At 50.1% G+C, this 26,538-nt stretch overlaps 1 protein-coding gene across 1 annotated transcript; it reads right to left on the bottom strand.

Moving 5' to 3' along the window:
- Window positions 1-568: 568 nt before the first annotated feature.
- Window positions 569-26,538, bottom strand: Drc7 (dynein regulatory complex subunit 7). Its single transcript, XM_075977918.1, has 18 exons — window positions 26,513-26,538; window positions 23,603-23,841; window positions 23,106-23,280; window positions 22,108-22,233; window positions 21,383-21,577; window positions 18,287-18,445; window positions 17,744-17,962; window positions 10,358-10,486; window positions 7,953-8,025; window positions 7,057-7,185; window positions 6,779-6,907; window positions 5,519-5,739; window positions 4,190-4,405; window positions 3,511-3,621; window positions 3,321-3,431; window positions 2,239-2,433; window positions 900-1,039; window positions 569-814 (listed from the first exon to the last, which is right to left on the bottom strand). The coding sequence occupies exons 2-18, from the start codon at window positions 23,806-23,808 to the stop codon at window positions 721-723; spliced, it is 2,628 nt and encodes an 875-aa protein (XP_075834033.1). The 5' UTR covers window positions 23,809-23,841; window positions 26,513-26,538; the 3' UTR covers window positions 569-720.

Raw genomic sequence — 26,538 nt, 5'->3', positions numbered from 1 at the left:
TTTTTAAAAATACCTTTAATCCCAGCACTTGGGAGGCAGAGGCAGGTAGCTCTCTTTGAGTTCAAGGCCAGCCTGTTCTATAGAAGGAGTTCCAGGACAGGCTTCAAAGCTACAAAGAGAAACCCTGTCTTGAAACCTCCCCCCAAAAAAATTCTCATGTAGCTTAGGCTGTCCTCAAATTCCCTATATAGCCAAGGCATATCTCGAACCTAGATCCTTCTGCTGGGGTTACAGACATGCACCACTCTACCCAGCTCTCTCTGCTCTTTAACACTTAGGTCAGGAAAGAATGTCAGTCCCATTCACAGGTGGTAAGCAGAAGAGGAACCTGGATTCAGTTCCTTGACCTCTAACATCAAGCCACCCAATCTTGGGGTGTGCTCCTTGGCCAGGCCATTCCCACTTTATGAGCCGGCCCATCATCACCACATTGAGCTCTAACTAGACAGCCATGACTGTGGAACCATCTGGAGATGTTAATACTTGATATTCCAACAAAAGATGACAGAGAAAGGCTGAGGACGGGGGGGGGGGGGGCGACGGGATTGGAGCTTGTGAGTACCGAAGTACAAATAGCAAATAAGGAGTGTGTTTATTTGAGGGAGACTATGAGGGACAGGGAGGTAGCATGGCAGTGAGGCTGGTGTGGGGTCACAGTGGCCGGGGAGAAGGGCGGGACTCCATTCTCTGGCAGCTCTTGCCATGGTCCCATGAGGGGCATCAAACAAAGCCTTTGACGAAGTCTACCAAGCGTGGGTCCTTGTACAGCTTTTCCTCCAGTGCCAAGTACTTCAGCGGAGCCAGCTCTTTGTGCCTGAGCAGAGGGAGGCAGGGAGGAGAAGGTGAGGGATAGCCAAGCTGTCAGCGCTCCCAGGAGTCCTCCTGGCTCTGCCCCTTACCGATTGAGTCGCTGTTCCAAGATGCGGATTCGGAACATGGCCTGAGAGCAGTAGCTGAGGTACAGGTCCTCATCCTCGGATGACAGGGTTACCTGGTTCTCCTGGTACCATTGCTGCTTCTTCTGCAGTTCCTGGGTCTCCTGGGGGCACAGGGAGATGAGCAGGGGCACAGTGTGAACTGATCATCAGCCAGGCCCATAGATTACCAGGCAGCCTCTATCCCCACCTCCCGTGGAGAGGGGTAGACTTAGAGGATCACAAAAGATCTTGGGTTGGAACTACTGGAGTCATGATTCGAAGGACAAGGTGTGCATGAAATCAGAACAGCCAAAACAGTTAGTCAGGGCTAGGGATGTGGCTTAGTGCATAACCCTGGGTTCCACCCCTAGCTCCTCATACAAAATCAAAGCAGCAGGGTGCGGTCGTGCCCACCTTTAATCCCAGTACTCACTAGGCAGAGCCAGATGGCTCTCTGTGAATTTAAGGCCTGTCTGGTCTATATTGCATGTTCCAGGCCAGCTGGGGCTACACAATAGGACATTGTCTCAAAAAAACAAAGCAAGTGTGCTGGCTGCTCTCCAGAGGACTGGGGTTCGATTCCCAGAACTCACATGGAGACTCACAATCATCTGAAACTCCAGTCCCAGGGGATCTGACAGCCTCTCCTGGCCTCTGAGGGCACTAGGTGTGTACATGGCATACATACATATGTGCAAACAAAACACCCACATACACAAAACAGCTATGTGACCTAGACAAGTTGCTGAGATGCTCAGAGCCCCAAGTAACTCATTTCCAAACATAAGAAGTATTGTGTCCAACTCCACCTGACTCTACCCTGTGTATTCTATGAAGACCGAGACACTGCGTGGAGGCCACAAGGTATGCACCTCACCTGTCTCACAGAAATGGGCTAAGGACTAGGAGTTCATGTACCACCCCTCAGTCCATCTATCCACAAACCTAGCAATCCATTTCTTTATCCCTTGTCTGCCAATCTAACCTATCTACCCATCAGCCCACTCACTCATCAGTCCATCGCCTGCTCACCACCCATCCACATCCCACCTCTAATCCTTACCCACGCCCGCCTGCCCACGTATCCAAACTGCACCCACCCATCCTCTTCATTTATTCCCCCATTTACCCGCCATCCATCCACGCATCATCCATCCAGTAATGAAGTGGGGAGAAGTCAGATATTTGGAAGCCCCAGTTACAGACATACGCATCCACGCATCTCGCTCACACATCAGCAACGCCCTGAGCAAAGATTTCAGGACCCATTTTCTGACTGAGGAGGGTGAGGTCACCTCCCTGACTTGGGCCATGGTCTCACCTTCTCAAAGCGTGCCTGGATGAGATTAGCCTTGTCGATGAGGCGCTGCTTGAAGTCGCTGAGACACTCGTCCTTGAGACGCACAGCCTGCCAGCGCGTGAGCTTCTCGCCTGGAGGGAGCTGTGCCAGGAACGGGGCCAGGTAGTCCAGCTGGGCCTCCACTTGCCGCAGGTGCTCCTCGTGCAAGACACGCTCCTATGGACCAGGGAACCAGCTGAAAGAGCACCATATCCTGGGGGCCTCCCGAGCAGCAACGGTACAAAGTCAGGCCCCAAAGCTAGGTCCTAGCAGAGACTTCCTGGGAGAACTAAGTTCCTAAGGATCACCCTTTGACCCATGTTTAAGGGTGACATGTAATTCCTGTTTCTGACATGAATTCACCTCTCAATCTGAGCTTCAGTTTCCTCCTCTGAAATCAGACCAGCTTAGATCTGGGAAGCACATACTCTGGGTCTGACAGCCCACAGCAGGTTCAAAGAATGACGGTGATTAGCTAGATGTTAGACTCCCAGCAATTTTCTCTTGCCCATAAGGCCCTACATGGAGCACCCAGAAGCCAGAGAACCTGCAGACATAGGCTTTTGCCTCTCCCTATGAATCCAAGAACAATCCAAAGCCCAGCCTTGCCTGGTCAACTGCAAACTACTTTAAATGTCTGCCCTGCATGGTGAAGAGGATTTAGAAGCAAGCCTAGGAACCCAATCGGGCCCTTGCACCTGGGGGAGGGGGTGTGGCCAAAGCCCTGTGTTGCTGAGGCCTGGTGTTCAACTTGTGCCTGAGTCAGTGGGCTGGACTCCCAGCTCGGGTCACAGCCTCAGTGGAAGCCCTGGCAGAGGTGGACATTCATCTTTCCCCATGCAAGGCAGGCTTTGGTTTGGCCACAGTCCAGGATAAGGACACCTAGCCTGAACCCTAAGTGCCCTTCGGGGTGACCCATCAACACAGTGTGGCAGGTGACAGTCAGCAAGAATGCTCACCTGACGTCACCAGTGACGCCATCCCTTCCAAAGGACTCCCATACTCTCCCTACCCTGGAGCCCTGCCTCCAGGGAAGGAGACCCGGGGAAAGCGGGGAAGCTCACCATGGCCTCCCGATACTCTTTGCTCTTCTCGTTGCGCTTGGTGTCGTAGATGGAGATGCTCAGCGTATGTGCCTCCTCCTCCTCTTCCCTGAGCTTCAGGATCTCCAGCACCTTGATGGCACACAATGGCGGATGTGCACATCTTAAGACCCTCTCTCTCCGCCACATCCGCCCTCTGGGAGGACCTTACCTCCAGCTCCGACTCCCAGGCCTGATGCCGGGACAGCTTCTCTTCATTCTTCAGTTGAATCAAGGTCTCATACTGGTAGAGAAGTTTCTTGGTGTGCTCCATGGGCTCCACCTGGGACCAGAATCACCACAGTGACAGAGAGGCTACAACTGGTCAGGTCTAGGGACCACTAGGCTTAAACGGACTACCTTTTTCTAGCTGGGTGACTTCAAGCAAGGTGATTAACCTTTCCAGACCTTAGCATCCCTGTCTACAAAGACATAGTAACAAAAAGGGACCAAAGAAAGATGCAGAGGGGCTGAGGGCTGTGCCAGAGAAAGCTAACTAGAATAAGAAGATGAGACCATCTAGGAGATGAGACACCCTGCCACCTCCAGGATGGGTCCCTGGGATCTGGGGTGTAGGCTCCCCAGAGGTGCAGGTGGGGACGAGGATGTCTCAGTCTGCTGGATTCTCATTTTGATGGAAATGGGATGAGTCTCAGAGGAGCTGCAAGGAACAGATCCTCAGATGGGAAATAGACGTGTTCCCAGGGACAGAGATGGGTTTCCCCGTGGACGCTTAATGGGGGAGGAGTGGAGGAATCCACCTGGGGTTTCCCAAGTTGCCAGAAAAGGCTGCAAGCAGTATCCGGAGTGTGCCCCCCGCCAGTCCCTGCCCAGTGCGGTCGCCAGCCCACCTCGAAGCTGATGCACATGTCCGGGGTCATGATGATCTTGTTGCCTTTGCTGTCCACCTCCGTGCGCCGCAGGAACTCTCGCTTGGATGCGGTGATGTAGTCGTCGCGGCAATGGTAACGAAGCTGAATGCGCTCCTCCAGCATCAGAAACACACGCTCTGCCACGTCCTCATCCGCAGGCTTCGCTGGATTGCGTAAGAACCGCTCCGTGATTTTCTGTGTGGCCAGAACATGCAGAAGGTGGTGGGGGATTTCTGTGCATGCTCCGTGGACAGGAGCAAAGGACGCTCCAGATCCAAGAGTTTGGAGGTGGGGCTTGTTGGTTAGTCCCTTCTAGCCAGGCAGTGGATTCTGTGACTCCTGTGGGTTCTCGGGGTCTAGCCACGTCAGCCTCGCGTAGTGTGCTCTTCAGTTCCCTCCTCCACAAGACTCTGCTTGCCTGCTCCTAGCAATGGGGAGCTGCCACCTCTCCAGGAAGCCTATCCCATTACCAAATATTCCTTGCTATGGAGACGAGCTTCCCCGGGGCGTGGTCAGAAAGCTCAGTGGCCAAAAACTTGGTAGAAAACAGGGGTTCTAACCTTCATCTCGATAAAATTAAAGTCTCTCAGAACAAGTTGTGTGTGTGCCTTGGTGTACATACACGCACTTGTGTGGTGACCAGAGACTGACACTGTCTGTCTCAATTACACTTCTCAAAACCTGGACTCTCTTGAACCCAGAGTTCACTGGATTGCCTGGGCTGACTGGCCAACAACCCCGTGTTTGCCTCCCTGGTGCTGGAATTCCAGCTGTGTGTCACAGTGCCTGGCTGTTCTCGTGGGTTCTGGGGATCACACTTGGGGCTTCATACTCTATGGAGTGAGCTATCCCTCAGCTCCGAGTTCATTGAGATAGGGTCTCAGACTGGCCTTGGACTCACTATGTAGCCAAGGGTTACCTTAAACCCTCGATCCTTCAGCTACCCCCGCTCAAGTGCTGAGGTTAGTTGTTCAACTAGGAACAAACCTACCAGTCCACAGTAGTACTGGAGAGAAGTCACTCTGAGATATCTTCACATTTTTCTGGTTTCTCCTATTTCCACACATCTGGTCATAAGTGTGTGTTACAATAAGGAAACAGCGCTTCTCTGTCTGGTGACTGGGGACGCAGTTTAGCTCTAGCAAGCCCAGGGCTCTACATTTGTTAAACTGCTTGTTTGAGATTTAGAACTTTGGCAAAAAATCACAGGCCTTGATCCCATCCCAGAACCAGGGTTTCCCCCGTCCTGCTGACCCTCTATCGGCCAGGGAAGATGGGCAGCAGGCCCCGGCCCCAGCATGCTCTCACCACCATGGGCCTGGGGTTGGACTCTGCGCTGTTCTGGGTGAGCTTCTTGATTCTGGGTCCAAAATTGATGTGGCGGTAGGAGAGGAAGTCTGAGCGTCCTTGATAGCATTCTGTCATGGTCATGGGCGTCTCCTCCCGCTTTATCAGGCCATCGACACGGATCATTTCATAGAACTCCATGACACGGTCCATCTCGGGCAGCATACTCTTGTAGGAGTGCACTGGGGGAGGGGGGTGACGAGCAGGGAGGGAAGGGGTCGAGTGAGCATCGTCAACTGACGCTGCACCCAAGCCCAGGCCCAGGGAGAGGGCAGCTCTTCAGTACACAGGAGCATTAGCCATGTGCCCAACCCCCACTCTCTGGATATGGTGGTTACGTCGAATTATTCATTTTTACAAACAAGTCCATGAGGAGCATCCATCTATGTCATGCCCTTATGGATCTTGCTCAGTGTTCGCTAACAACAAATTCTCAGCAGGGGAATTACTGGGTCAAAATGCGTGCACATTTTAAGGCCATTGTTGCTGGAGGTGGAACACAGGGCCTCAGGAATGTTAAGCATGTGTTCTAACGCTGAGCTACATCCCCATATTAACACATTTCGCTTAATTATGCTTAAGAGTGGCCTGCCAAGTCACTAGGGAGGGGCTTTCTGCTGCTTCCAACCCCTGTCCCATCTGGTTAGGACCATTTGCTCACACAAAAGCAGTGGCGTGGCCCCTTGTTGGTTTCATCTTGAAATGTTCAGCTCCCAAATGCAGTTCATGTGTTTCCATGTGTTTGTTGGCTCCAGATTTTTCTCTGGTGAATTCTGGGGTAGGATATGGATCTTGGAAGGCATACTCTTTCTTCTCAACCTCATGGACCCCTAGCCACAGCCATCCAGTGGGCGCTCTGCCCTCTGCATTTGCCCTTGTCTGTGGTGTTTGGTTGGCTTTACTGTCCAACATCCTTAGACCCTTTACGTGTGATCCACACTGTGTACCCTCTGGTGGAGATTCCAGCTTGATCGCAGCCACAGAACTGCATGTGGCCCTGCCTTTGATTTTCCTGGGGAGCTGCTGGCCACAGTGTCTCCCTTTTCTGAGCTTCCTCAGCTGTCTGTATACCTCATTATGTTACAGAGGCAGAAACAATGTCCATGCTTGCGACCCGAGGACCTCGCTGATACCTGGGGCTGGTTCTTCCCATCACATATCATTATAGGTAACCCCCCTCCCCCAGGGCTCTTGGCTTGCCCAGCAGTGGGATCCACGCACCACGCAGAGCTTGGGGATGGCCCGGCTTGAAGTAGTCCACGTTCAGTCCCGTGGTCTTGTTTATATGCTTCAGCTCCAGCATGTCCTCGCGGTTCTGGTACCACTCCTTTATCTCCAGAACCTTCGTGCCTGTGGGGGCCCCAAAAGATGGTTGCTGCAGGCAGACCAGCTCCTCTGGCCTCTGCCCCCACAGACGCCAAAAAAGTAGAGGTGCTATGCCCGGAGTGACCGAGCACAACATTTGGTTGTCCCCCATCCTGGCCCCCAAGGTGCCTTACACTGTATGTCTTCGTAGATGGTGAGGCGGCACACCAGGCCGTTCTTGTTGATGTATGGAGCCCACTTCTCCAGCTGGGCCTTCTTGTACTGGATCACTTTCTTTCCATTGGGGCAGCGGGTCTCAAACTCTGTGGATGCAGAGGGTGCTGAGGGTCTCTCCTTCCACCCTTCCTACCCACTCATCCTTTTTCTGCATCACCTTTAAAGACCCTTTAGGTCCAGAAACAGCTCTAGGGAAGACGAAAGTCGTCACTGGTGCTGGCTTCAACTCTTCCCAAGGTATCCAAGCCAGAATCCCAGCGCCACGCAAGAATCCTATCTGTGGCCCAGCCATCCCTCACCCCTGCCAGGGCTTCACCCGTGAGAACGGTATGCTAGAATGACTTCTGGGCCTTCAAGACCCAGCCCCAGGGCTCCCTATTTCTTGAACCCCATTTTGCTTTCATCCCTCATCTAGGCTGTGATGAGTACTCCAGGTCAGGTTCCATGACCTCTTCTCTAGCACTTGTCACCTGCTGGAGCAGCCTGAATCCTTCTTCTGAGTCTTGGGGTTCCCAGATGGGTCTATGCAGACATGGAGCAGAAGATAACCCACTCTCCTGCCTTCTTTGCCCATACATCCCGGGGCCTGACCTTCTTACACTATCGTCAACAGGTCCTGCCTGTGGTCTCCTCAGAACAGAGGATCTGAGGGAAGGAAAGAGGCCATGTTCCAGACTTTGGGAGTCATGTTAACAGTCCAGTTGTGTCCCAGATGGTATCAGGCTCTGGGCACAGAGCTGGTGGGGTGTTGAGAGGGGGTGGAGACGGCGGCTCAGGAAGCCTCTATGGCCTCTCTGCTGAGTTATGGCCGTAGAACTCCCTGGGGCTCTAGGAACTGGTGAATGACAGAGACCTTCAGGTGTGATCTCAATCTGGGAGACCCATGAAGGCGGCATGTCGAAGCTCTTCTCTTCCTCCTCTTTGGCCTGTGAGGAGAGGAGGTGGGTGCTGGCTAGGCCCTTGGAGGCCATAGCGCAACTCTGTCCCCTACCCCAGACCCAGCTTTGCTAAGGGGGCTGTCAGTTTCCCTGGAAGAGGCAGAAATCAGGACAGTGATCAGGATGGGGCAGAAGGGGAGTCATCTTGGGCAGACCCCCATTCCCTGCTTGCCTGGTCTAAGATGATGGTACCACCTGCGGCCATGATGGCTGCTCAGAGAGCGGAGCCATACCTTTAACTATTATCCCAGGTAAGGAGGACTGGGAAAGTTCCTCGTCCACACTAAGCCTTGGTTTCCTTAGCTGTTTCCTGGGAGGACTAAAGGATGTCATGAATAATGCCCGGAGCTCTGTCTGCTGTCTATTCCTGGTCTGTGCTGTGCAATACGGCCTGGTCTAGACAAATAACCCTCAAACCAGGCTCTAGATTTTCCATGTGTACACTTCCTGCCACAAACAATGCTTAGCCCTTGGATACTTGTTCATCTAACTTTGAGTCCTTTCAGAGACACAGAAGGCGAGCAGTCAGCAGGCGGCATGGGCAGAGCGTTCTTGAGACAGCCTAAAAATCCCAGGGTCCCACGGCTGAGGGCTGCTGTTCAGGCTGTAGCATTTGTCCATGTTGGAGACAATAAGGATTCTCGTTCTAGGGATGTGACAGGGCCTGCAGAAAGTGGGCTCCCCACTTGGGTTTACCTGCCCGGCACACCACTGGTTCGTGCCTGCAGCCAGCAGGGGGCGCCAGTGCTCAGAAAGGAGGAGTTGGCGAACAGGGTGACCCAGTCATTCTCAGGCAGCTCCCAGAGCTGAAGGTCACCACTAGGAACCCAGCTCCCAGCTCTCTCACTTCCTGGGTGGGTCTTTTGATGCCTCATTTTGCCTGCTGCCTATAAGCCGCCAGCCTCCCAGGCAGAGGCGATTTAAATGAGTGAGCTCAGAGTCCATGCTAAAGCAGAGCCCGTCCCTCAGTGTTGTCTTTTGTTGGGAGCATGGCTCAACCTCCTGCTAAAATCGCACACCAAACCCTCACCCCAGTATCTATGAATCCGGTTGCATTTGGAAGTATGTCTTAAGGGAGGAGGCAATGAAGTCTAAATGTGCTTCTTAAATATGCTAAGGGTTCTTATAAGACAAGGGGATTAGGACAGAGATTCATAGAGAGGGGGCCAGATAAAACACAGCCCTGATGGCCATCAGCAAACCCAGAGGACCTCAGAAGAAACCAGCCCTGCCAGCACCTTGATCCTGAAATTCCAACCTCCAGTAGTGTGGGACCCCCAGTTTGTAACTCTTCGTTGTGTCAGTGCTAGACGTGTAAAAACACCTGTTACTGTCGATACCAGACTATGACCCTCACCTACGTTTTATATATATATGTATGTATATATATGTATACATATATATATTTACATTAATATGTGGCATCATATTCAAAATGAAGGGGCTAAAGAAACTAAAGTTTACATCGCTTGAAAAAGAATATATTGCTATGCTAAATTTTATTAAGAAAATTTAGGTACAGAAAAAGTAGGTTATGAAATTGGGTGGATTCATTTCTTTTTTTTTTCTTTTTTTTTTTTCCGAAACAGGGTTTCTCTGTAGTTTTGGAGCCTGTCCTGGAACTAGCTCTTGTAGCCCAGGCTGGCCTCGAACTCACAGAGATCCACCCGCCTCTGCCTCCCCAGTGCTGGGATTAAAGGCGTGCGCCACCACCGCCCAACCCTCACCTACTTTTACACATAAGGGGGAAATGGAAGATCCCAAAGCTGGGGGAATTTGCCTGCTGGGCTCCTAGTCTTGGATTTCTCATTCAAGACTTCATGCAGGAAGCACACCTTCTACACACACACACACGCACATACACACACACCACACACACACGCGCACCTTGTTGGGAGGTGATGGAAGGAAGGCTGATGAGTGGATCCCCCAGGCCAGTGGTTTTTAGAAGACGTAATAGAACAGGAAGAAAAGGCCTAGCTTGATAGTCATAATGTGACTAAGGAGGAGCTAACAGGGTGGCCACTCAAAGGAGCACATCTCTCTGAGGAGCACCCCAACCCTTGAACGGGGCTCCAGATGGAAGAGACTGAATTCAGGTACTGTCAACACACTGGGAAGTCCTAGGCTGGTCACTGGATGTACCTTGGCCTCTGTTTACCCAACTGGAAAATGAGGGCTCAGGCCAGGCCCTTCTGCTCGGAAAAATGTATGATTCTGGACTTCCCCGTACATGGACATGCTTTCAGGGGTGTCTGTCAGGCTGCCTGACGCAAAACAGGTGAAGCCCCTCAACCCACCCTCAGGCCACCCGACTCACCAGTTCGTCTACATCGTCATCATCGTCCAGGCCTTCGTCATCATCCTCAGTCAAGGACAGGTGCGGCTTATCGGTCCCCAAGAGCATATACTCCCATCTCACAGCGTCTCCCAGGTCGAAGATCAAGTCCTGATGGAGAGGGAACCAACTGAATGCACCCCTGAACCCCATGCCTGGGCCCACTCCTAGGACAATAGAAACAGCTGCTCCCAGAGGCCTGCAGGGGCTGTGCAGAATGTCAGTTCCGTTCAGTCTCTAAGAGTCCAGCCTCATTCTTCATCTCAACAGGGATGCAGGCCCCACTCCCATCCCACCGACCCATCTCCAGAGAAAGAAATCCCACAGCATGTCCAGAGGAGACTCATCAGTACCCTGCCCTGGGGACAGACCTGTATATGCCACTATGGGGCATTTTTGTGCAGGTAAAGTATCAGGAAGTGAGCCTCCTTGGTTTCTCTTTTTGTTTTTGTTTGCCCCAGGTCAGGGAGGCAAGAGCCAACTGCTCCTTGGGGCTCAGGAGGATACAAGAGATCTCAGAAGAATCCAGCCCTGCCAGGACCTCAGTCCTGGATTTCCAGTCTCCAGAATTGTAAGACAAAGAATTTTTGTACTTTAAGACCCTACTCATGGGGAAGAAATGTTTAAATGTGGATTGGCATAAAGGGAATGTGGAAGAGAGTGCAGTCAGGGGAGTGATATGTGACTAACTCATCTGGTGGGGTCATTTTTGCATGGGCAAGTGGCAATTCTGGGAGGGGAAGCAGTGTGTTCAACTTCTCCACAAAGTGTCTACTGTATGCCAGGCCCGTACCTGGCCTAGGAACGCACACAGAGCAATCGATACAGACCAGGTCTCCAATCCCAGGCACTTACTTCCTGTCCAGCGGAAGGGAAAAGCAACATGCCACTGGACTCGAACTCAGACCTCAGGCCTCCAAGTCCTGTGCTCTGTTGTTATCCCCAGTGTCCGCCATTCCTGACCAGATAGAACCCTGTTGCAATGTACTGGTCTAAGGGATGACTGTGGCCCCATGGGAGACAGGCAGAGTGGACAAGCTTCCCCTATGTGGTCTATAACTGTGTCAGTAAGTGGAAGATGAATTCCTGGGATAGAAAGACATCGATCTCAGGACTCGACCTGACTCGTCTGACCCCAGGGTCTCTCGGCCCTTATTTCCCTCACAGAAAACGATACTCAGAAGGCGCTAATAGGTCCTGGGCATTTGATGAGTGTCAGATTTGTTAACTCGTGTGACGCGTAAGGACACCGACACCCAGGTCAATGACATTTATCCCACCCTACACAGACGATGCAGAGTCAAAGCTGCCCTCCTCGGGACCAGACTCACAATGAACACACGCTCAGTGTTAACGGCCCTTCAGAGATGACTGTTGTCTTCAGCCTGCAGGTCCTCATCTTGTCCTTCGACCCCCACCAGGACTCTAGTGTACGCCACACCAGTGCCACGGGAAGGACATTTGTGGCAGGTGGAAGGGAGGTGAGAGAGCCAGTACTGAGTTACCAAATAGGGGCGTGGAAGAAGAGACCATGACACTGGCCAGCGTGGACACTGCTAAAAATAGCGCCGGGACTTTGTTCCCTCTGAGAATCTTGGCTATAAAGGAAGATGTTATTTCAAAAACAAACAACGGGTACCACAATATTTAAGAGGCTGTGCTGGGGATGAGGCTCAGTGGTAGAGGGCTCGCCTAGCGTGTGTGAGGCCCAGGTTCAGTCTGCCACTTAGGAAAACAAATGAAGAAGCCAGGATTCATACAGAGAAGCTTGAAAGGTGTTTCCGGTTTGGGAACATTTTCTCCACATAGGGGTCCAAAGCAGATCAAAGACTGAGAAGTGCTTCTGGGAGGGGTGGGGTGTAGCTCAGTTAGTAGGATGCTTGCATGAGGCTCTGGGAGCCCTCCTAGACCTACATAAACTAGGCATGGTGGAACTTGCCTGTGATCCCAGTTTAGGAGTTGGAGGCAGGAGAGCTGGTGTTCTGCAGTTCAAGGTTATCCCTGATTATATGGTAAGTCCAAGGCTAGCTTGGGATGCCTGCAACCTTATCAAACAGAAGGAGGAGGAGGAAGAAGAGGAGAAGGAGGAAGGAGAGGAGGAGAAGGAAACAGCTTTGAGTTTATCCATAGCACTAAGGGGCAGAAATCAGAATGCAGAGTCCTCCAAAGGGGAAAAAAGTGACAAATGTCCCAGACTCTGCTTTGAGACTTTGATGGGCCGCACCAAGGGAGTAAAGATAACGCAAAGGCTCAGTTAAAGCTCTCCAGGATTGCTAGATCTCCGCGTTTTCCACCAGAATCTCACCCAACATCTCTGCAGAAAGATTATGACATCTAAGCACTCAGTTATCTCCAAAAAAATTTCATATGTAGTTTTTAGTAACATGCACAAACATACACACATGGAACGTTTGAATATGTGCTTGCAAAGGAAAGATTGGTTTTCTCCAGTGGAGTCTCACTAGGTGTGCAAACTAGGCCCCATGCCCAGCAGTAGAAGGCAGACACAGAATGGGTTTTTGGTTTCATAATGCTTTGTTCATTTTGTTTCGTTTTTAGCATTACAAGTCTTTTGTGTGTATATTATAGTTTCTGACTTTGTGTTTTTTTTATGGGATTTTTTTATGTATGTGAATTGTGTGTGTGTATCTATATGGGTTTCTTGGGCTTTCTCTTTGGCTCTTTTTTTCTGTTTGTTTTGTCCTATTCTGCTTTATTTTTTTATTTTATCTTTGTCAAGGTCCGAAGCCATGTAATAGGCACAAAATATAGGCCTACATATCATATCTTTTTTCTTCTTGTTATTATTATAATTATTTTAGATGCCTGATTATTCTAATAAGAAAGAGAAAGCAAAGGGGCTGGAGAGATGGCTCAGAGGTTAAGAGCACTGGCTGCTTTTCCAGAAGTCCTGAGTTCAATTCCCAGAAACCACATGGTGGCTCATAACCATCTGTAATGGGATCGGGTGCCCTATTCTGGCCTGCAGGCATACATGCAGACAGAACACTGTATACAAAATAAGTAAATAAAATCATAAAAAAAAGAGGACATGGGAAAAGGGAAAGAGAATTCCAGTGCAACAAACAACATTTGTCGTGACTCTGGAAGAGAAAGAGAAAGCCTGTGGATGCAGGTGGGTAGGAGGCAGAAAGGATCTGGGAGACGATGGAGGGGGAAACATAATCAGAATAGACCGTATGAGAAAATTGTATTTACGTATTTATTTTTGAGATAGGGTCTTTCTGTGTAGACCTGGCTGGCTTCTGACTCACAGAGATCCTCCTACCTCTACCTCCTGAGTGCTAGGATTAAAGGTGTGCACCACTATATCCAGCTTAAAAACTATTTTCAATTAAAATAAAAAAATTCAAAATTGATTATGTACATAGAAAAATAATAGCTATAAACTTAATTTTATCAAAAACTAATTTTATCAATAACTATAAATGGTCTAAGCACCATAATCAGAGACTGAGAATGTCAAAATGGATAAAGGAAAGGCCCAACAATACACACTTAAATTTAGAAAATACAAATAGAGTTTTGTAAAAGGCAAAGCTTGCCCATGGTAGCATAAACCAAAAGAAATCCAGAAAACTTATATTTATAAATTGTAAATAGATATCTAGAATGTGTAAAGCAAACAGCAATAGAAGAAACAGAAATCCAACAGTGTAATCCGAGTTTTAGATGATGTCAATCATTTTAGAATCTAGAAAACTAGTAAAGATATTGAAGAGCTGAGCACCGGCAACTGACTTGTGTTCACTGGCATGCGATAGAACATTCCACCCAACCACAAAGAGCAGACATCTCGTCAAATGCACAGAACGTTTAAGATACAGCAAAGTCTGGACCAAAAACCAAGCCACGGTAAGAGAGCGGGGATCGCATGGTCAGCATTCTCTAACAATCACAGAATCAACACTGAGATAAAAAATCGGTCACCAGGAAATATCTACATGTCTATGAATGAAACACCACTTTTTGTATTGTTTTGGGATTTTGGTTTTTCAAGACAGGGTTTGTCGGTGTGGCCCTGGCAATCTGCCTGTCCCTGCCTTCTTAGTGCTGGAACCAAAGGCTCGAGCCACCACCACCTGTCTGAAACACCGCATTTTAAAATGACCTGTGAGGCCGGGCGATGGTGGCGCACGCCTTTAATCCCAGCACTCGGGAGGCAGAGGTAGGCGGATCTCTGTGAGTTCAAGACCAGCCTGGTCTACAGAGCTAGTTCCAGGACAGGCTCCAAAGCCACAGAGAAACCCTGTCTCGAAAAACAAAAAAAACAAAACAAAAAAAAAAAAATAAAATGACCTGTGAATCAGAGGATAAATGAAAAGAAAAACGAGAGAGAATTTTGAACTGAAGAAAAACAAGATCACGCCCTTATTTGTTGTCCAATACAGGATGGTCAACACTGAAATATTATAGAAACAACAGAAACAGACCTATCAGAGTGTATCTATATCTATTTGTGTGTGTATATATATATATATATATGTATGGAACAATAATAAGAAAAGGGTGGTTATCAATTTGAGAGTTATGAAGGGATACAAGAGGGAAGGGTTTGAGAAGAGAAAAGGTAGTTGGGAGGGGATAGAGGGAGAAAAAGAAATGAGAAAGTTATGTAACTATTTCAATTGAAATTTTTTTTAAAAAAAGAAAAAAATACAATAAATATTAAACAGCCAAAAAAAAAAAAAAAAAGAAAGCAAGTTCACAGGCTGTTGAAATGTGTGGGACGCCAGTGAAGGAACTCACTAACGGAATGAAGGTCTTTGCCAGAAAAACTGGCCCAGAGTCATTACTTCGATTTCTACCTTAAGAAACTAATTAATGAAATTTAAAGCAAGCATTAGAAAATAATAAGGATCAGAGTAGAAATAAATGAAACAAAGCCATAGGGGAAAAAAATAACAAAACCAAACACAGTTTATTGACAATTCTAAAGGTATTGATAAGCCTCTTGCTAGATTCACTAGGAGAAAAAAATATTTGTACATTATCAGTGCCAACAGAGAGCGTGCAGTCATCACTATGGGCTCTGAAATATCAAAAGAAAAATAAGGAGTAAATATCAACATTTTATAGCAATAATTTGAAAATGTAAATAAAGGGATAAAGTTTTCCAAAGGATGGAAACTACCAGAACTCACTCAAGAATAAAAGCCCTGGGCTGGGAGTGTGTGGATTGATGCTAGAGCCCAGGGCTGGAATACACAAGGCTTTGGGTTCCATCCCCAGAACTGTCAGAAAAACAAATTATCCAAACTGAATGTGTAGTTTAAAACATTTCTATAGAGAAAACTCTAGACCCAGATGGCTTCCAAGGAAGAAACAATAGTGATTCTATAGAAAGTCACCTAGCAAGGTTGTTTTTTTTTTAACCCTTTTTATTTACATGTATGTGGCACTGTGTGAGAATGCCAAGCGTGTTGCGGGTGCCCTCAGAGTCCAGAAGAGTGCTGTATCCCCCCGAGTTAGAGTTACAGGCAGTGTAAGCTCCCTGATGTGGGCGCTGGGAACTGAACTCTGGTCCTCAGCAGGAGCACGAAAGAACAGGACTCCATCTTAAGCCCTGCGTTATCTCTCCAGCTCCCTGGAGAAGGTTTTAAAATGACTTCACAGGTAGAAAATCCCTGAAGTCTTTCTAATTTTTAGAGTTAATGAGCAGGCTTAAAACTTCCTGGATATGAGGACAGTGCAAAAATCAGCTGTCGTTTCAAAACAACGCAGTATGCGAGCTACCCACAAGACAGCCAACATGAGGAGAGAGGAAACTGGGTGGGCATCCGTGTGCACACCTGTAATCTCAGCTTCAGGAGGCCAAGACAGAGTGCCATCCCGTCTCAAACTCCCAAACAAGTAACTAGGAGTATTGGTAAGGAGCAGGAGGGCGTCCGGACTCTCACACAACGCTGGAGGTGGGGGTTATAAGTCGATGCAGTCATTTTCTGCAAATGAGAAGAATCTGACTCTCCTGGGTCTTGATCAATCAGACGTGCGCACACGTGTTCATTGAAGTGCGGGTAGGGAATTGCTCACTGCAGGGCTATCCCAAATAGTCCCGTGCTGGAAACAACTGAAGCATGCCACTCTAAAATAGAAAAATAAGTTCTGGAGTGCTTCAAGAAGAGGGAATAAGCCGGGTGATGGTGGCACACGCCTTTAATCCCAGCACTCCGAGGCAGAGGCAGGCGGATCTCTGTGAGTTCAAGGCCAGCCTGGTCTACAGAGCTAGTTCCAGGACAGGAACCAAAAGCTACAGAGAAACCCTGTCTCAAAAATTCAAAAAAAAAATGCTAAGAAGAGGGAATTAATAAGCAATGAAAATGAACCGAGCACTGCACACAGAAAAGATGGGTGAATCTCACAAACATCTCCATGACTTCACAAATCCAACACAAAGAATGCACACTGTATAAGGCAGTCGATGAGCTGTCCTAAATCAGAATAAACTGATGGGCGCTGTAAGAAGTCAGCACGGGCTCTGTCCTCATAGCCGAGCCCACTCGCCCACACTCCCACCCTTCACTGATGGTTCCAATCAGATTGTCATCTCCCTGTGGACCTGGGCATCCTTTTCAAGTGAAGAATGTTGGTTTGTATAAATGAACTTTTCTTCATTTTTGTGGTGCTGGGGGATCAACCCAGAGCCTACACGGGCTAAGCACCTGCTCTACCATTGAGCACATGGCTGGAGGGGTTACTGGATGAGAGGGGGAAGGTCCTGGATACGTAGGGGAGTTCATTTGCACAAACCAATCCAGTAAGGTATACAGTTAAGATTGAGCACCTCTTTGTATACGTGTATGTGGGTGTGTGAATATGGAGGTCAGAAGACAGCTTGCAGAAATCAGTTCTCTCCTTCTACCATGTGGGCCCTTCGTATCTAACTCAGGGCCTTAGGGTTGGTGGCAAGCATTTTTACCCATTGAACATCCTACCAGCCCATGCCCGTGCTGTTTATGACCTTAACGTACAAGTATACATTTGGGAGTGTGTGTGGGGGGGGGGTAGGAACTGAACACAGAGGGTTTCTGAGGTATGGGTCATATTCTTTCTTAGTCTGGGTGCAGGAAGCAGGGCCCGATCAGCTTACAGACCGTGGACAGGGAGCTTAGCCTTCATGTGTACGCACATTGCGGCATGGGTGTTATCCTTCCGCCCAAAGTTCATTCACACAAACCAATAGCCAACGGGCTAAAAAAGGATACACACAACAAAACTGGAGACGTTCATCTTGCCAGAAAGACCCTTGATAGGCAGGAATGTAGGTACTGGGGCCTCCTGATGTCAGGGGCTGGTAGCATGGCCGCCCCTGGCCCCCATCCCTGGTCACACCCTGCTCCCACGCACCTTGCAGCAGTTCCAACAGTCCTGCATGTTGATCCAGTAGTTCTTGTGGTTCCAGAGGCTCTCAATGCCCAAGAAGTGGTCATCCTTGGTGCTGTAGCTGCGCGCTGTCAGCGGGTCAATGAAGAAGCTCTCGGGCACCTCGCGCTTCCCGGCCAGCACCAGGACCCAGGCATGCACGCGCAGTCCATGCAGGGGGTCGGGCTTCGCCTTCTCTTCCTTCTACACAGAAAAGGTGGGTGACCACCAGCCAAGGGGATCTCTCTTTCCATCTCCCCTCCTAGGCCCAAAGTTTCAACCGGTAAAATGGGAGAGGCAACCACCAGATAGATCTGTGGTTCATTCTGCAGAGCGATTGTATCCTGGGTGAGATTTCCTTCAAAGAAAGGCAATGTGTTCTACGGGCAAGGAGAGCTTTGGTGAATCATAAGATAAGGCCTTATGGCCCTGGTATGTTATCCCTTGGCGTGGGGGGAGGGGCTGGGGGCTGGGAGGAAGGGGGTACCGTGAACAGTCATGCCAGGGTGCAGTGCCGTTTATACCCACCAAGAGGCGCTCTTCCTCTTCCTTGCGCTGCTTCTCTTCCATAGTCTTGATCTTCTGCAGTCTCTTTTCCTCCTGCTCCTGCTCAAACCTGCTGGTCAGGTCCCGTGGTGGCTTGACAGCGTACTTCTTAGGCATTGCCTTCTCTTTCTTCTTGACTGTCTGTCACCCAACAAGAGAGGCAAGTCTAACTCCCACCCACATCCTTCACAGGGCCTACCCTGACAGAAGAGGGAGCTGCAGCATAGAGAGGAGTGGGGTGGGGCGGGGTCCTCTCTACAGATCAAGCCTAGCTGTGCAGCAGAGAGCCCTAAGGATCTCCCCATCAGCCTTGCACAGGAAACTGTGAACAGGAAGGGGAGTCTTATTACCCTGCTGACCAGGCTGATCTGGATCCCAGCCAGAAGGTGGAGCTGATTGTCAGGGGTCAGAGTTTTCAGGGGTTATCCTTGGGAGGTTTCATACATTGACTCCAAGTTCAAATTTTCTGGGCCAGGAAGGAAAAACCTCTGTGTGTGTGTTTCTACATGTATATGCATGCACATGTGTATATAGATATGTACAAAATGATGATCTGTGCCGCCATGAAGGAGCTCTCCAGACGCTGTGGAAGCAGGCTTGTGGCGGTAAAAGAAATGCCGTCTCCAGTCTGGGGAGTCAGACTCGGGTCTCCATCCCTGGGTCTCCTCCGAAAAATGTCATCACAGTTTGGTAGCTCCAGACATGGTAACACTTGCTTTTGGGCCATGCCCTTTTAGAGCACTGACAGCTCTTCCAAAGGTCCTGAGTTCAATTCCCAGCAACCACATGGTGGCTCAGAGTCATCTATGGTGAGATCTGGTGCCCTCTTCTGGCAAGCATACATGGAAGGAATGTTGTATACATAATAAATAAATAAATCTTTAAAAAAAAAAAAGAAAGACAACTCCAACTACACAGGGCTGTCATCAGTAGCCACCGAGTCAACCCATGCCCACATTAAACCTGCAGCAGAGACAAGAAGACCAGGAGGTGTGAGCTCAGAGACCACGGAAGGAAAAGACAGAAGACGGCATTTGTGCCACATGCTTTGCTGCTAGGCAGTGGTCTTTAATCCCCAGCACTTGGGAGACGGAGACAGGCAGATCTCTGTGAATTCAAGGCCAGACTGGTCATTAGAGCGAGTTCCAGGACAGGCTCCAAAGCTATGAAGAGAAACCCTGTCTCAAAAGAAAAAAAAAAGCAAAACAAAACAAAACAAACAAACAAAATTATTTGCTCATCCCTGTGTGGTGGTTTGAATGAAAATGGCCCCATAGGTCCGCAGGGAGTGGCACTAGTAGGAGGTGTGGTCTTGTTGGAGGAACTGTTTCAGTGGGGTGGACTTTGAGGTTTCAAATGCTCAAACCAAGCCCAATGTCACACAATATCTTCCTGCTGCCTGCTGATGGGGATGTAGAGCTCTTGGCTCCTTCTCCAGCACCATATCTGCTTGTGGGCCATCATGCTTCCTACTGTTTCAATAACGGACTAAACCTCTGCATCTGTAAGCCGGCCCAAATAATTGTTTTCCTTATTAGGAGTTGCCATGGTGGCTGGAGAGATGGCTCAGAGGTTAAGAGCACTGGCTGCTCTTCCAAAGGTCCTGAGTTCAATTCCCAGCAACCAATGGTGGCTCACAACCATCTGTAATGAGATCTGGTGCCCTCTTCTGACCTGCAGACATCTATGCAGACAGAATGCTATATACATAATAAATAAATAGATCTTTTAAAAAAGAGAACTCTATAAGAAAAAAAAAGTTGCCATGGTCATGGTGTCTCTTCATGCAATAGAAACTCTAGCTGAGGGCTGGAGAAATGGCTCAGTGGTTAAGAGCACTGACTGCTCTTCCAAAGGTCCTGAGTTCAATTCCCAGCAACCACATGGTGGCTCACAACCATCCGTAAGGAGATCTGGTGCCCTCTTCTGGCCTGCAGGCACACATGCAAACAAAATACTGACAATACTGTATACATAATAAATAAATAAATCTTTTAAAAAAAGAAAAGAAACCCTAGCTGAGACACCTTGCTTGGGGAACCAGTCCTGAATGAGCAGTCTGCCTGGCACCTCTCCCTCTTCCTCAATCTCCCGGTTAGTGCCTCAGGCCCCTGGGTCTCCATCCATCAGCTGCAGAGGGGCCTGACTCTTATCACAGAGCCCTGGAATCCACCCAGGGTGTGGGAAGCTCTTGTGGGCACAGTGTGGTGTTTTTCCAAGCATAGATGTGATTCTGGCATGAAACATGCACAAAAATGCCTTCATGGATGCCCGTTACCCACAACCGTAGCCAAACGCATGCTCAGTACTTCCACGCTAACTTTAACACTGTTAGAGTTTAAAAAGTGCTTCTTTTGTTTGCATAAACTCTGGTCATCCTTAGATTCTTAATCAGCAGACAGGAAACTCAACTGCCACTCACTGGGGGAAGTGGTAATGTTTGCCCCGTTAAATGGGATACTTTGGGGCTAGGGATGCAGCTCAGACTAGCGTTCTTGCCTAGCACGCGCGAGGTTCTCAGGTCCACCCTGGAAACACAAAGGGGGTGTGTGTTTTAGGAGGGCTGAGAATCAAGCACTCACTTGGTCATTGTTTCCCACCATTAAAACCACCAGATAGGATTTTACCAGCTGCAAGCGGAAGTGGGTAGGTTTGTGACGGTTAGAGATAAGGTAGAAGCCACGTGAGTCATAACATTTGCCCAGTGGCAGCACAGTGTCTTAAACTGAACTAGGACAAGGCGGGAGGGACAGCAGCTGGGAGAAATCTCTGGGTGATGAGCTCTGGGTGATGCTGAGGACAGAGAAATCTCCAAGGGACTGAAACGGGGGATCTGGAGCGACAGAGGACACGTAGTGATGGGGAAGAAACCCATGAGTGTAAGGACATCCTGGATGGGGACCTACTTTTCTAAGGGTTGGCCAGGGCAGGGACACAATCCTCACACCCCTAAGGGTGGCCAGGTCAGAGACCCACCCAGTTCTTGCTTCTCCAAGGATGGTCAGGGCAGACCCTGATCCTCTCAGGCAGATGGGCAGCCGGGACAGTTTGCATATAAGGAGGGGGTATCCGGCATACCTCTTTGGCCTTTACGGTGAGTGGGCACACTTCTCTTGTCAGGTCCATGAGGCAGAGGTCCAGGGAGCCATAGCCATTGACGCAGTAAGCGTCGTAGCCGGAGCCGATGAGCATGGAGCAGAGCAGGGTGCTGAAGTCGAAGCAGTTCCCCTTCTGGCACTTGAGCACCGTGGTCGAGGAATACAGGTGCGTGGGCTGAGCACAGGACACCCGTCAGCTCAGCCAGACCCCTCGCCACTCACCACCCACCTGTCGGGGTAGGGGCCCTGCTGCATCAGGAGCTTCTTGAGTACCTGGCACACCAGACCCGTGCCACCCACACACGGGACTGCCGTTTCAAGGAACGTATGGCTCTCCTCCGAAGCTCTCCCCTCCATCCTTCTCATCCTTCTATCAGCGCTCGGTTATTCGCCCCTCTTTCCTGCCTCCTTTCTTTCTCAATAAAAAGCTGACTGAACCTTTCAGAAGCCCAAAGATGGGGCTGCAGGCTAGAGGCAGCTTGCTATCCCCAGCTCTTTTGTGCCTCCTGAAATAAAAAAAGGGAGACTGAGGCAGACTCCACTAGATTGGGGACCAGCCTTGCTGTGTACCCTCAGACCAGTGGTTGCCTCTCTGTGCCTTTCCCTACAGGGGTCCAGGAGACTGGAGCTTGCCTGAGTTCCTGTTGCCCAGACTCGTATTAAACCTGCTAGGCTTAGCCCACGCAGCCAGGGAGTAGCACTTACCGGCTTGAGTGGATCAACCAGGGGAACCATGATGAGGAAGTCGGACACAAACTGGGCGCAGGTGTCCCAGTTGTAGAGATCGGGGTAGGGCATCAATGTTGGCCTCAGGGTGGTGCTCACGAACTTCTGAAAGTAAAAGATCATGCGAGGGACCGTGTGGAACAGGGACGTATGAGCATCCCTGCCTGGTTGGCCCAGCCTTCTTCCCTGACTTCCCAGGGGGACCCTGAAGAGGCCCGGCTCACTGGTCTCAGGGTGGTGGAGCAGTCCCTTGCTGAGAAGGTCAAGAATTGGCCATTGGAGGTGGCAATGGCTGAGATGCACCTATTCACAGCACTCCATGGGGACAGTACTAGCTTGTTCTGGATCTGAGCCGGAAGGACTGGGGAAAACCCTTCCCTCCAAGCTCAGAGAGGCCAGGTAAATTGCCTAAGGTCTAGAGGAGATAGATGTCTGACCAGGTTGAGGCCCTTGTAGAGCAAGCCTACAGAGGTTTTGAGGAGGGGTGGCTGGTGACCAGGGTGGTCTCCAGTAGCAGGTGACAGCACCTCAAAGAAAGGACAAAGAAATGGGACAAAGTGGGGGCAGAGCACACCCTAAAACCTGGCACAGGGTTCTTGCTCCCCTCCACATGGCCCCAGGCACCTCCCTGAACCCCTCCGGGCCTCAGCTCTCCTCATCTATACCTGTTCATTCAGTTTCATTCAAGCGTGTGAGGTCTCCTAGCATGTGTTCGTAAGTCAGAGCCGAAAGCCACAGCTTGCTCAAGGCTAGCCTGGGCTGCGTAGTAAGACTCAAGACTAAGAAGAAGCCTGGGGATGTAGCTCAGTGACAGGGTGGTAGCCCCACTTCCAGTTCAGGTCCCAGACCCGCATTCCCCTGGAGTCATCTCCTCCAGCTCCCCGCAGGCCAGCACTGCTCCACAGGGAGAGCTGGGTGTGCCTTCCTCCACCCCCTCTGCTCCTGCTCTGGCCCCGCCCTCCAAGCCCCAGGCTCACAGGCACATTGCACTCATTTAGCGGGTACAAGAAGAGAGGCACGCGGTCTGGACACAGGTGGCTGTACTGGCGGGAGAAGTTGTCCGCCACTTGCAGCAGGTGCTCCTCCTTGGGTGAGTTGCTAGTGTAGGAAGCAGGCAGCTTGGTGACATCAATGGGGGCCTTGTTTATGATCCTGTGTCCCAGCAGGGATGGCAAAGTTCTGAGTGAGGCCATGCTTGGCACCCCGGGAACCCCCAAAGCACTTGAGCTGTCTTTGACTTTGTCTTTTCTTCATTTATTCCTCACAACTACACAGAGGCAGTATCACTACTCACACTTCTGCTTTTACACAGGAATAGAGGAAATAGAGGAAACAGATCCTCAAACTGAACCTCATCCCTCCATGGCCACCCTCCTGGCCTAGGTGCCACCATTTTGCCTTGGTCCTCCCTGAGCCTGGTCCTTTCTAACTGTGCCAGGGCGGCTAAGTGGACAGCCCCAGTGGTGATACTCACGAGTGCTCGGCTGGGGTGGGGATCTCAATGGCCGTTAGCTTCTTCTCCAGGTCTCGAAGCTCATCCTGTGTCAGGACAGATTCCTCTCTGCTCACTTCGGCCGTCTTCATCATCTTCTCCATCTTTTCAGCCCATTCTGCCCGTTCAGCGGCTTCCTCACGCTCAGCTGCCTCCTCCTCCTCTACTTTCTCTCTCAGGACCTCCATCCTGATGTCTCTGGATAACTAAGATAAATATCTCTGTAGGGAGAAGCAGATATTCTCAAAATGGCCATGGTCAGCCAGAAAGAAATCAAGATAACCTGTACTTGCCAAGAGCCCTGGGGGTGCTCTCCTCCACCAGCGCATGTGAGGGGCCTGGGGTGCTCTCCTCCACCTGGGCCTGCAGAGGGGCCTGGGGATGCTTTTCCTCATAGAGAAGGAACAATATTCCATGCAAGCATCCCTTCCACCGGGGAGGAAGTCTCCATTTGTTGCTAGCCCATCTCTAATACCTTGTAATACAAATCTCCCTTAGAACAAAGACAAAGAACTGGACATGGTGATGCATGCCTATCTCAGCTCTTGAGAGGATGAAGTAGGAGGAGTTTAAATTCCAGACCAACCTGCGCTACATAGCCAAGCCCCTTTCCAACAAACATCAGACAAGGTCAGTGTCAGGTTACCCAAAGTTATTAATGTGGCTTTGGTGGCCACTGTCTCTTTCTAGCAAATGACACTAATGCTGTAGAGACGGCTGGATATAGTTTCCTATTTAGGTATATTGATGACGTTCAATAAATCAATATGTTTCCTGGATTAAAGGAAACTGTTTAGAATAGCAAGACAAAACAAAATAAGACCCACAGAATAGCAGGTAAATGAAATCTCATCTTACTACAATGGAAACTGAGGCAAAGCTCGCAAAGACTTGCAGGGCTGGAAAGTTGGCTCAGTGGATAAGAACACTTACTGTTCCTCCAGAGGACGTGGGTTTGGGTCCCTGCACAATCACAGTGGCTCACAAGTATCTGTAACTCCAGTCCCAGGGGATCTGATGCCCTCTTCTGGCCTGCATCGGCACTGCATGCATGTATGGAAGCTGACTCCCATCCCCAGACACACACAAGAAATTTAAGACCTTTAAGACCATCTTTTTAAAAAGGCAGAGTTTCTGCCAAGGCGTGTAGAGGGTGATGGCAGCCCAGAGGACGGCTACCATCCTGTGACACACAGGATGCTATATGTGCAGCCACAGAGGAAGACCTCACTAAGATCCATAGTCACCGACCCAAAGATCTGCCCCTTTCCACACCACAGAGTCCCAGGTTTGAATTGGGGCGGCAAGGTGCCAGGTTTGAAGTGTTCCACTTCCTGGCCTCTCTGGCAATGAGGTCTTGGAGAAGACATGGCCCAGCTGTGACCAGTAATAAGTGGGAAGAGAGGCCATTAGAGGGCAGCAAGTACACAGCCTTGGTTCTATGACCACTTTATGCTTGAGACATGCACACCAAGTGGGAGGTGGGGAGGTCATTGGTAAGGGCCACTTGGTGTACCAAGGCTGCCTGCTAAGGACGGGGGAGTGAGAGAGTCAGGTTCCCACGGATGCAAGTCGGGAGCCTAGGACCACTCCCAGACTTCCAACTCATGTAGAACTTGGCCTCTGCTTGGTGTCTGCTCCCTGCTACCCAACACCATTGCACCTGTCTGGCCTCTGCCTTGCACCTCAGGCCTCTCCTCCGCTCTCCTCCTTTCAGATCTGCTCTCAGTAGAACAGAAGCCCCCACCCAATGGAAGCGGTGCAGGCAGGACAGCAGTAACGGCAAGAGAGAAAGAGGATGCAGACTTGTTCTCAGCTCAGAGAGAGGAGTCAGACTCAGGACCAGGCGGATGGGCTGGGATGTGGCTGAGTGGTAGTGCGCTTACCCAATGTGCATGAGCCTCTGAGTTCCATCTCTAGCATTGCAAGGTTAGACTCTTGCAGAGGAAGGCCTGGGTTGCCTGGCCAGACTGAGCCACAGGGAGAGATGGGGGCAGTATTTGCTATTCTTTTTGCCTCAGCTAGTAGTTCCTGCTGGAGCTCACAGGCCACACCCCACCCTTTTCTAGCCCCCCCCCCCATTTCCCTTTCTGCAATGTGGATATTCTGTGCTCTAGGACTCTGGAAGGGCTGGGTGCCTATGGCTAGATTCAGTCTGCCTGAATCCCAGCTGAAGCTTTGGGTCCAGCAGGCCCATTCAGTACTCCTGTTCCTGGGGACAGACCTCCAGCCAAGCAGCATGATCTGGTTAGCAAAGCTCTTTGTCTGCCTCTTGGGCACAGGGGAGATAACAAGGGAGGGGTTAATGCCTTCTAAGGCATCCTCAGCTCTCTAGACACTTCCTGTGTGACAATCCCTGGGGCTATACAAAAACAAATCCTTCATCCTGAAGTGACTCTGATGGAGTTAGTCCTGTGCGGCCCACTCTACAGGCAAGAATGCTGAGAACCAGAGAGCCTAAGAGAACCCATCCAGTTTGCAGCTAGCACAGAACAGATGTAGCTCTGGCTCTGAAACCCATGTAAGACAGAGGAGTCATGGAAGAAGAATGGGTTGCAAGGAAAGAAACATGACAGAAAGAAGGTATCAGTGGGCAGGCCAGTTCCAGCTGGGGCTCAAGGTCACAGTCTGGGTCGTCAGAGCGGATGGGGTCCAGACCTGCAACACTACTCTGCAGGCAGCTACCTTCTCAGCTCCTGACACCCACAGCGTCCTTCCTGGAGCCTCTTCCCAGCAGCAACCTTCTCCTCCCCACAAAACAGCCCCCGCCCCCAGCTTTCATCAGACAGGTCCAGGCTGGAAGACCCCCAAGAAGTACTCTGCTATCCACCCCTGCCGCCCCTGTTCCTCCTCTTCCCTTTGTCCACCCCCAGTTCCCAGATGCCTCCTTACCCTCCAAGAACAGTCTTACTATCTGT

The sequence above is a fragment of the Microtus pennsylvanicus genome, chromosome 6 (genome assembly GCF_037038515.1).
Source record: "Microtus pennsylvanicus isolate mMicPen1 chromosome 6, mMicPen1.hap1, whole genome shotgun sequence".
Classification (NCBI taxonomy): domain Eukaryota; kingdom Metazoa; phylum Chordata; class Mammalia; order Rodentia; family Cricetidae; genus Microtus; species Microtus pennsylvanicus.
The sequence above is the reverse complement of the archived record's forward strand: the minus strand, read 5'-3'. Positions and strand labels throughout refer to the sequence as shown.

Bases quoted from the DNA above. Each gene is read 5' to 3' on its own strand.
- Drc7 (XM_075977918.1), bottom strand. From the start codon at position 23,808: ATGGAGGTCCTGAGAGAGAAAGTAGAGGAGGAGGAGGCAGCTGAGCGT. The intron at 18,446-21,382 runs GTATGCCGGATA...GTTGGGTGACAG, and splicing joins TCACCGTAAAGGCCAAAGAG to ACAGTCAAGAAGAAAGAGAA. The intron at 3,622-4,189 runs GTGGGCTGGCGA...TTCTGGTCCCAG, and splicing joins ACATGTGCATCAGCTTCGAG to GTGGAGCCCATGGAGCACAC.